Raw genomic sequence first — 11,139 nt, forward strand, 5'->3', positions numbered from 1 at the left:
GTTAATGGCGTCGCTGTGGCGAAGGCGAGCGAGGCAAGACGATAATCGTGTATGTGACTAGGACAGCCACCTGAATAAATCGTCATAAAGTTAACCGGACATGGTAGCAAACTGCATACATTTATTCACTGTTCAGCTAACCTGGATATTGCTTTTTATTGCAAATTTCCAGTCCTTTGCCACATACATTTATTCACTGTTCAACTAACCTGGTTATTGTTTTTCATTGCATATTTCCAGTCCTTCGCCAAAATCGTTGATTTGCTTATTTCAAACCACACGGCATTGAAATGCAACTATTCTAACTTTAATACAACCATAACTGCAAATTGTCGTAGCCGTACGGAGTGGTTACGGCGGCGATGGATTAGAAATCCATTGGGGTCTCCCCGCGCAGGTTCGAATCCTGCCGACAACGGTATTCTTTTTATTATTATTTTGCTTGAAAGTACAAAGGACCCCGGGTAGGTTCGAATCCTGCCGACATTTTCTCTTTTTTGGCTTGAAAGTACGAAATTAGTTACCCAACACACATTGGTTTGAAAATAATTATATTTGAGTATAAAACACACAAAATAAAAAATATATTTTTTAAACACGATAAATCAAATACAGTGGAGGGACCTATGCATTCTATGCATTCATTAGAGATGCATGTTCGATAAGGAACGTCATTTCCTGTATGAGAGCATAAGGGCCATTTAAAGCTCCGTATAGAGAAATATTCCTTTCATATTTTAACCTATTATAACGCTTAAGCATCTTATACAGACTCACTGCTGTTAAAAATAATAACCAGACATATTTAACTTCAAAACTTAATTTTATTTTATTTATCATTTGTTCATAGTCTGATCTTATTTTAGGTCAACCCTCTCCCTCTGCACAACAGTCTGTGACTTTGCCTTCAAAAGGAGCCCCGTCTATTTTAAATGTATTATTGCCAGGAAAAGAAGCCCCTTGACCAGTTCAATTACGAACGTACGTCTTGGGAGTCTTTTTAATGGCAATAATTATCTTTCCTGACACACAGTTGGTACAGTCCGAATCAAAACCTTTTACGGAAAAAAAAAAGCTGTGAAGCTGTGCATGAGTTTTTCATTAATTCCCCACCTTTTATGAGGTATACAGTCCAATGACATCAGCCTTCAATATGTCAAAGGACCTTGGCGTGCTGGTGAAGTGTTAGTGTAGAAGAACGATACTGACCTGTGTGTTCTCATGCCGCCCTTTTCGGTACTTTAACAGAGACGGACGGTGTGGAGGCACAACGCTGTGGGCCTCACCTCACAATGAATCTGTTGTTTTAATGTGATCAACAAAACTACATAAAGAACACACAAATATTAAAAATGTATTATACTGAGTTACTGACTTTGGACAATCAGAATGCATATTAAGTTGTGTCGAGTGACAGCAGAGGCGCTTGCCAAGAGACATCTTTTTTTGCTGTGCAGCAGTTTTACCAATAGATGGCGTTATTGCTCTGTGCTATTTCTGCTTTTTCTTGAGGGATTGCGCAATCGTAGGTGAGGTCGGCTGTTCGCTGCTGCACTTCTCATGTAGTACTGTACATGTATTTGAATGGGAAATATGCAAATTCAACAACTGTAACCGACATTTTGGAAACTTTGATTAAAAAAGAAACTCAATACAAAGGACAGACCAGAGAACTAAAACTGAAAATATTTTTTTATGTAGGCCAAATAATATATACATATATATTTTTTTCAACTCTTCACATGCAGGTGAGGTTGTGCCTCTTCCAACGACATGCCCCTGCAATAGGGCGCACATACAAAAACAGTGCAAACAAGGTTACTGCTGTAATATCCATATTTTGCACGCATTAGAAATGAGCAAATAAATGAGCCATGCAACACATAACCGAAAGGTCATGATTTCAACGTCTTAATACATGAGGACGTAATTTAAATGCATTATTAACATTTTTTCTAAACAAAAGCATTGAAGTTTACCATCTATTGAGTTTTGGTGGCTAACTTTTGGACATAAATCATTAAAAATCCCCTTTAGGTGAAAATCTCTAAGGACACATGATGCTCAACAAACTTTTCCTTAAAAGCATAACACCAAAACCTAAAAAAGCTCTATAACCTCAATAGAATACTGTCCCATGTCTTGTTTTATCTTCATGTGTTGAAGCTCTTGGAGACCTCCTTCAACTTTTCCTAGTTCAGAAAACAGTCTCACCTGAGGATACACAAGGTCATAGGGTTAAACAAAAAAAAATCCGATATAATAATAATATATATTTTTTTTTTAAACAGCCCCCCCCCCTTTTTTTTAAACAGTTTCTGCGTTAACATTTCAAATGTTTTCAAAAAAAATTTGTATTTGATTTACAGATATACAACCATAAGGGTTCCACTGACGAACACAAGCAGGGCAAGGGCATACCTGAGACTTAATAAAGCTGTGGAGGTTTAGCAGAAGGCCCTTGGCCTCAGGAGTCATGACGAGAACAGTGAAATGAGCATCCAACAACAAGCAAACCCAATCCATAATCTATATAAGAGAAAAAAAACACACACTCAGTTGTATAATTTACATAATTTACATTTGTTTCTAGTTATTGTGTTACAAAAACAGTATTGGCACTAAGATGCAACCTGTGTAAAACATAGTAGTAGCAATGGACAAAACAAGTTCATAAATCAACCACTGTTAGCCTGTTTTATACAATTAGCATGCAAAACATATGTTGCCGATGTGTGCTCAGTCAGCAGCAACTGTTTTACTTATCCTGACTATAAATTATATAATGACAATTACTCCCATTCAAATTATTGTTACAGACCTGCGTCACACTGGGTGATCGGTAGCCGTGACTCTGGGGCTCTTGGCTATATTTTAAGTAGAGGAAGTGTAGATACTGGAGGAAAAGCTTGAAGGGATGAGAAAGAAGAGTCATCATATTAACTGACAAATACGCTTGATGCAGCCATGCTGGATTTGCCAACAACTAAATGACCTTAATTTCTTGAGTACAATACATTCTCAAATATAATAATAAAAAATTAAAACCCTCCAAAAGCATTTTTCATCCTCTCTACTCATGTATAATGCGCTGTGTGTAAAGAGCCCCCGCGGGGCCTCGCTCGCCGCCGCCGCCGCCTCGTTTCGGTCTCACCTTTCCCCACGCCCACTCAACCTGGTCCAGGCCGCTTCGGAACCTTACCTACAGCCATCGGGTACGCAACTCTCCCCAGGCGGCGTTCAAAGTTGAGCCCTGTGTTGTTGTGCACCCGTTAAATGGACCGTATGGAAACAGAAGACCTATGAATTATGCCACATGGCTCCTTTTCCGCCGCACGTGAGCAGAAATAACCGGTGATGTTAAACGGCTGCAGTTATTTAATCTTGACGTTCAAAAACCACGGTTAATCGTAAAACCGGTTAATTGCTGCACCCCTACTCCAAACACACACACACTCAGTGACGCTAGGTAGTCAGAGTGAATTTTGGGTGGAAGCCCGAGCTCAATACAAGTCGCACCTCAGTATTAGACGCAGGACTAGCCAAATTATTTGGGGGCGAAAAAATACCAATTTATAGTCCGAAAAATATGCAGTCCAATATTCCAGGAATATAAAGTGAAACTTACCAAAACGTGTTGGGATGAAAGATCTTTCAGATGTGGAAGAAGCAGATCATCGCTGTACGCTGTCTGCAGGACCTCATTTCTTTACAGCGCAGTTAAGATTCAAGAGACTTTTACACAATGTGTAATTCTGAAGATTATACATCAATATACTGTACTTTTGTTCCCGTCACCACCTGAATAGTTGTTTGTGTGTGTGTCTGCCATTAAAAGGATACAGTAAAACAGCCTTCTGTAAGACAACTGGACAGCTTTGTTCTGGTGGCGGTGATTTCTTATCCCCCTCGTCCTCTTTTGTCATTGTGACATCTGAGTGGTCCTCCAAAGAGGCGGAAGAGTTAAACCCATTCTGCAAGCCAACCTGACCATGTTCCCTGGAGGTCAGAGTTTCCATGAAAGAAAGGCTGTCTGGCTCCAGGTTCATTTTCTCTGCATCGCTGTCTGGCATACTGAGACAGAGTATTTGATACATACATTTCATGTTAACACTGAAAGCAAAACGTTTTCTGAAAATTATTAATATTTTCAATTTGTAGATTTGCTCCATGCGGTTAAAATTAGAATCCTACCTAATGAATGCCTTCAGGCAGGCGCAAGTGACAGCTTCTGGGATGTCAGGGAAGAACTGTAAACAGAGCTGACACAGGAAGTAATCCTTCTTTTCCAGGGCCAGCTGTATGAGGTCAGGGCACATGCTGTAAAGGGAATTGCAATAAGTGTTGTTTCGGACACCACTAAAATAATTTTCTATGTGGCAATGAGAACAAAAGTAAATTTACAGTACATTTTAATTAATGACCTAACAATGCTTGTAGCAATGATGACCCAAAGAAATGGATATTCAGAGTCCAGAAAACAAAGATAATTGCATTTCCGTGGGACCTTTTGGAAGTAACTGCAGACAACCGCATACCACAAATGTTCTCACCAGTTGAAAATTCTAAATTTTGTTTATTTTAAGATTCTTGCAGGACAGTAGCTCAATGCCAAAGGTTTCTAAATGGAGTCAGTGATACCCCTGCAGTTATTTGAAATACAGTAAAGGATGCATCCAAAGTCCTTCCAAGAGAAAAACCCCAACAAAACGTACTAACCTGTGGCAGAGAGACTGGGACTGTACTAGCTGTGCCAGTGTTGTCGACGAATAGAAGGCAGTATCAGCCAGGCTGCGGGACACCAGGGACGATGCCAGCTGTCCCACTGATTGAGTCAAATCCTGGATGTCTCCTCTGGAAAAGAGGCCTTCCACTTCTTTCTGCACTTCCTCTACTGGTGCGGTCTATGTTACAAAAAAATAACAGAGGACTTCAATCAATAATGGCAGGCAACCGATATCCCAAAAGATATCTAGACTTTCTTCCATTACAGAATTTCATTACTCAACAACCTCAACAGTTAGAGAACTATGGTCCAAAAACAAACCAATGCAAATTTAAATTATCTCAGTGGTATACAATACAAAAGTATTACCTTGATGAGCTCCAGAACTTGTTCAACTGTTAAACTGGGGGTCAACTGACTCTTACGTGTAGTTCTCTGGAAAGACAGTAGACTAATTAAGGACCAGCTGTGAATAATGAAGCCACAATAACCTACATACAGTCCGGTTCACAGTCTGTCACTCATCTAATTTTTAACAACATTTTTATGATTTGAGATTGAAAGCAACTAGAATTATCATAGAAAGTTATCATAATTTGCATACCAACTTCCTGGTCTCCTGTGTTCTTGTGGGCTGAGTTTTGTCTTCATGCAAGATGTTGTTCCAAGAAGGCACTGACACTAGAGGTCTGGTTTCTGTCAATTTTCAATGAAAACACATTAATTGAGTGACTAATCAGTTCACGACACCATTAACTCATTTAATGCTGCCTTGTATGTGCAAAAAGTGAGAATGAGAAATAATTTGATGTTTTGATAAATATAAAACAGTTGTATATGATCCCAGTCATTTCTCCATGATATACATTTAAATGTACCAGTGTCCATTAAAAAGGCACTATTGTTTTTTTTTCTTCTTTTGTTGCCACTGGAATTTTAGTAAAAGCAAAGGGAATTATAAGCAGTTCCAAATGAACACAATAGTCTTGGTGGAGTGTGCAGACATTTCATGATCAAAATGTGGAGTCTATGTACTCAGGAATCTGTTATGAACTTGTTACTTGTGGGTTTTATTGAATGTGTTAGCTCACCTTCAATCGTGGACTGCTTCAGTTTGCCTAACGCGGACGCGAGCGAAGATTTGGTGCATCCGTATGGAATAACGGACAGGGTTTTGCCATGGGGAATGAATAACTTTTTGGAATAACACCATAGCTAAAAACAAAAGAGAAAGGTGACTCAATAACAAAAATGGGTCGGTGTGAATGATAAGCTTGTAAACTGCTATACAGTTGTGAGGAGGAAGTGGTATCCCGGTCACAGTGGAGAGCAGACATGATGCTCTACCAAAGTTATACAGTCCTCCATCAGCACTCAGCAGCTGGAAGGACAGGGAACATTGGCCTATTGTCCAAATTATGACCAAGGAGGTTGTTGTTCAAACTTTAACTTGATCATTGGCTTTTTGGCCATGCTGCTACATTAGCTGAACTTGCAAGTCAAAGTCCCCACTTATTTTTAATAATTACAATTAAACATTCAGTTCTGCTGTTCTGTATATTTAAAAAAAAAAACTCATATGTCGTGTACCTACCTGTCCGAAGATTTTACCGGCAATTTCTTTCCCAGCCTGAAGTGTCTGAAAATTGATATTCCAGATGCAGAGGAAGTCTGAAAAAGCAAAGACAACATTTAAGATGACATAGGACACTATTTACAGACTCCTGAGTACGTTGATAAGTATAAATTATGATAAAACAGGTAAGATATGTTCAGCTCTCAATATACAGTGGATCTATGCATACTCGTGATTGGGCACCCACGGATTCACCTAGTTGCAGATGTTTTATTTTCAAAACTTAAAAAATATATATATATTTTTTCAAGGGCGCTACTCTGTTATTTTGTGGAAAAAGCTTATTAGCAGTTAATCTTTTTTTTTTTTGCAAGATTTTTGCAGGGGCAAAAAAACAACAACCCAAAAAACAGATGCATTTATTGCAAGCATCAATTATATTTGCGGGTCAGCCCGGTCCTGTTACTATGAACAAATCTGTTGGCACACCTACAGGGATTTAACATGAACGAAAATGTGTTTAATAAATTTTTACGGTTAGATGAGCATCCATTGTCAAATGGAAACCTTCTTGCATATTTCGTCTGTAAATTTCTTTACATACATTCTGCAATGGAATTGCACAGTACTCACAAAGCTGGAAATCGCGTTGTCTAGAATGTTCAGTAAGAGTAAGAATAACGGGGTTACTAAAAATCTGTCCTAGTACTTTTTGTCAATTTAGTGCACAAGTGAATCCCATGACCAGACGTTTGGGCTAAATACACAAATGAAGGAGACATTTTCATTATCTTCAGGGAGCATCGTGTACCTTTACCAGTTCCAGCTGAGGGGTGTGGAACGCCTACAACAGCGACATGGGCTTCATCGAGTAGGAGGGCAGAAGCTGCATTCAACTTGTCCTCGTCGACAGAAAGAGCCAGTAGCAGATTACGGGGCAGTGAAAGGGTTTGAGACCCTTCATCGGCTCCCAGGCTCCACACAGAGATCACACTCTGGTACACGTGTCCATTAGGATCTGCATGACAGAGAAATGACAGAGGAACTTAATCCACTGCGTTGCTCACGCCAACATCAAATTTAGCTGTCTCTACAATAATGCTTCTTTCATCTTCTTGTTTATTCATTATTATGTCATCTTAATATCAACATTCATGAAACTAGAATGCGATATTTAGACAGACAAAATGGTGGCTTACAGAGGTAAAGCAGATGGATGAGTTCATCCCTGTAGGACGCAGAGAAGCTCAGAGGGAAGTAACTGGAATCTTCGCTCTCCAACCGGTACCTTTGCAGTACCTTTGGCTCTACTTTCTGCAGGTACAAAAAATTGTCCCCCTTCTAGAGAAAGACATTAGAATTTATTCATTAGGAAGGAAAACCGGTAGCAATTACAAAATAACAAAAAGCTAACAAAACAATATTTCCATCGAGTGCTTCAATTCGGTTAACTATGAATGATTGAGGATGTTTGTGTTCATACCACCTTAGTCCCTATGCAACATTTTGTTCAGCTGTATAACTTTTATACAGATGATTAAAAAGATTCAGTGACTGATTCTTCATGTCACTCTAGTTTTGTGTTCCTCTTTGTTGAACTATTTAGTGTGTTATTCTGTGGTGCACTACTATAATGTAATATTTACATTTCTGATGTAGCTATCTCCATGTCGCAAAAGACAAGACCAGATTGAGCTTTATTCTTCCCATATGGAGCAAAGTAGGATGAGGCATTTAGCGCTTGGTGGAAAATTGCATTTTGGATTGGATTGAATCGGTCTGATTTATAATGATAAAGACACCATAAAATAAATCTGGTACCTTTTCTGTTGCGAAGATGACAAACTGCTGGGTCTCTGCCACTATGTTGGTGCTCCACCTAAAAACAATAACCAAAAAATACATCAAGACTGCATCATAACTGAAGCAAATTAGTTATTTAAAGCAATATTTCCCGTGTGGATGCCTCACTAGCAGTGTCGTAAATGCGTATTTACGAATAATGACGTGAAGATGTTACCGCAAAGCAGTAGCACTTATAATATTAATAGTGTGCAATGTTAAGCATAGCATCTAAAAAAAAGAAAAAAAAAACTCACAAACTAATACTCTGTTGCAGTGTATTCATTTCAGTTGTCCCACCGTCTAATTTAACTTGTTAGCAGGTTCATTGTTGGAATAAGACTTAAAAAAAAAAAACTATTTTACTGACCTGATTGTGATTTCAGTGTGATGATAAACATGAGGGTCGTAGCCGGCTAGCATTGGAGCTAGCGCGACGTAGACAGGGAATTCCTGTTACAGGGAGGCCTTCAATGCCTTCTTTTACCCCTTATATAGAGTAAGTATAATACAGCACCATTCACCACAATAACTAAACTATTAACACCGATATATTGTTACTCTGAGACCTCTCTAACAGTCACAATCTTTGCAGAGGCAGATTGTTTGAGGCGCAATGCCAAAATTGCCATGGTAAAACTTTACCTAATGGTTTCATCTGGAGCCAAGAAGTCCTCCACAATTTGCTGAGGATCTGAGAGAAGGGTATCAAGAAGTCTCACAGCTCCTCTCTGAAACAAGACCACAGGATCTCCTCCAGCAACACAGTGGACCCTCCAGATGTCCGACGACACCTGGGCAAAACACATTTCAAGATTTAAAAACTTGAAAAATTGGAAGCTAGATATTGGTCAAGACATGCGACTTCCTATATACGGCTATTATTTTCAATGTGAACTACATAATAATAGTCCAAATGGCCATATAACTTGCAGCCTCTGGTAAAACTATAAGAAAACTGACATGAGGAAAGCATGCAGTAGAGTCTATGATCATACTTACAGTAGCTTTAAATGTCTTATCCAAGAGAACATCATCTTCCTTCCAGATTCTGATCACCTGAAAAACATACAAAATTAGATACTACATTTTGATGGACCCCACTAAAACATGATCTTACTTACATACTGCGATGCTGATTACGTGCATGTGTGAAAGCAACAATCAACATGTGTACCTTGTGGTCTGATACTGTCACATATTCTTTAGTGTGTGCGTTGTAGACTGCTGGACAGGTCAAACAGCTGCCTTGTTTCACAGTCCAGCTTCCCAGTGGCTTCTGATCAGAAACCTGACACACAAAAATAAAAAAACACGTCAGTGACAAAATGTTTTTTACAACATGGACTCTAAAATTAATTAGCTGACTGCTACAAACATATTCACAAGCACCGATGCTTGTTGTTGAGAACATAACTGCTACATTGTAAATCTCCAAAATGTAGGAAGCTATTCAGTTAAAACTATACAATTTCTATATTAATTTGTCGAACCTATGCTGGAATGAGTTAGATGTGTTGTGCTAAAATAGCAAATGGTACAATCTATATTGCCGTTTCTGGTTGACTTGAAACCCAATTTCGTTCCACGCTATAGGCCCATATGCTACCCCTGCCTCACATTAAATAATTAACACAGCTCATTTACTTGATGCATTTCGTTTATTTTCGTTGCATGACAACATTGTTGAAAAGAACCGAGGTTGCCAACGCGACTTGTGCAAGTCTCCAGCTAACTAGCTAGCTATGAATTGCTAGATGCTCCACGAACACGGTAAAAGTTACCTTGTAAAGAGTAACAGATCTGAAGGCGTCGGTGATGATTACATGATCGCTATCCCTCTCCGCTTCGATGCCCTGAATGCCAGAATTTGTCCGATTTTGTGATGGAACTAGTCCACACAACGTGTATCCCTCGTACAGCGCTGCCATGCTGGTCCGAGAGAGACGGGACTTTGGTCGAGCTCGCGAGACTACAGGGAAACGCACAAACCGGAAATGCCATCGTGGCCATCTTGCGTTGCCACTTGCTAAATGCGCATAATGTGACTTCCCGTTAGTTTTTGTCTTCTATGTGTGGCTTACGGCTGTGCAAATAAGTATGGGAGAGAAGCGCTACATGCACATTTATTCATTAATGCAATTATAAATGCTTGTTTGTGATTAAAGTTTTGCATGTGCGACCCTTGTGAGGAATAAGTGGTTAAGAAAATGGATGGATAGATGGATGGATGGATGGTCTGTCTCAGGGTCCGTCAGCAGTTTGTAATAATTCTTAACAGATTTCCTATGTTGTGTAGAGAATGGGTCAAAGCGTTGAAGATGGAGAACGTATTGTTATGTTTTGAGTTGGCTGGCCTGCTCTCAATATTTGTGTTTGTTGCAGCTGCTGACCACTAGGAGGATATGGCCATCCACACACCTGTTTTGTGTTGATTAGCCTGCCTATTTATCGGCAGCTGAGAGTAGACCAGTTTGTCGGACTAATCCTCTTGCTGATCCCCTTTGCCCAACTTGTCTCGAACTCCCGGTTACCCGGTCCTGGTCCTCGCCTTTGATTCCTGTTTTGCCTTGACCTTGACCTTGTCCTTGTCCTTGTTAGATTATTATTATTTTTTATTTTTTTAAAGTATTCCTGTTTCGGTAGTTTTTATTCTTGCTTTATTGCAAGCTATTTTTGTTAGATATTTTCCGCGTTCGGTAACGTGCGTTTTCTGTTGTTTATTGTTCTTGCTTTTGCAAGCTCCTTTTGTTAAGTACTCCCGCGAATTGTCGGCGTGTGTTTTTTTTAGTCCTTGCATTCGCAAGTGAACTACTGTATTGTATTTATGCAGCTGTAGCGTTAAACAGAATACAAGCATTTGGAAATAGTTTTCAACCTATGTTCAAATAAATATAGCTCAAACTGTTGAAAGTTCCTTTTTTTCTTTTTTGCAGCTATTCTTTCATTTTGAATTTGATGTTTTTAACATGTTCCAAAAAAGCTGGGATCAAGG

General features: G+C 39.3%; 1 protein-coding gene across 2 annotated transcripts; it reads right to left on the reverse strand.

Annotated features, from left to right (window-relative positions):
• Positions 1 to 1,674: 1,674 nt before the first annotated feature.
• Positions 1,675 to 10,127, reverse strand: nol11 (nucleolar protein 11). Of its 2 annotated transcripts, none has more exons than XM_077572131.1 (18): positions 9,929 to 10,127; positions 9,322 to 9,435; positions 9,147 to 9,203; positions 8,790 to 8,938; positions 8,124 to 8,181; positions 7,502 to 7,643; positions 7,120 to 7,320; positions 6,321 to 6,397; positions 5,818 to 5,941; positions 5,331 to 5,422; positions 5,096 to 5,161; positions 4,720 to 4,904; positions 4,195 to 4,320; positions 3,844 to 4,074; positions 3,629 to 3,707; positions 2,822 to 2,908; positions 2,422 to 2,529; positions 1,675 to 2,214 (listed from the first exon to the last, which is right to left on the reverse strand). In XM_077572131.1, the coding sequence occupies exons 1-18, from the start codon at positions 10,073 to 10,075 to the stop codon at positions 2,101 to 2,103; spliced, it is 2,157 nt and encodes a 718-aa protein (XP_077428257.1). In that variant the 5' UTR covers positions 10,076 to 10,127; the 3' UTR covers positions 1,675 to 2,100. The 2 variants fall into 2 exon arrangements, with proteins under 2 accessions (XP_077428257.1, XP_077428256.1); XM_077572130.1 differs by having other exon boundaries at positions 7,114 to 7,320.
• Between the last annotated feature and the right edge of the window lie 1,012 nt (positions 10,128 to 11,139).

This window comes from Vanacampus margaritifer, chromosome 7 (assembly GCF_051991255.1).
Source record: "Vanacampus margaritifer isolate UIUO_Vmar chromosome 7, RoL_Vmar_1.0, whole genome shotgun sequence".
Lineage (NCBI taxonomy): Eukaryota > Metazoa > Chordata > Actinopteri > Syngnathiformes > Syngnathidae > Vanacampus > Vanacampus margaritifer.

Excerpts from the sequence above, each read along its gene's own strand:
- nol11 (XM_077572130.1), bottom strand. The coding sequence starts at position 10,075 with ATGGCAGCGCTGTACGAGGGATACACGTTGTGTGGACTAGTTCCATCA. Across the intron at positions 5,942-6,320 it reads CCGGTAAAATCTTCGGACAG|CTATGGTGTTATTCCAAAAA; the intron begins GTAGGTACACGA and ends TTTTGTTTTTAG. Across the intron at positions 2,530-2,821 it reads GATCACCCAGTGTGACGCAG|ATTATGGATTGGGTTTGCTT; the intron begins GTCTGTAACAAT and ends TCTCTTATATAG.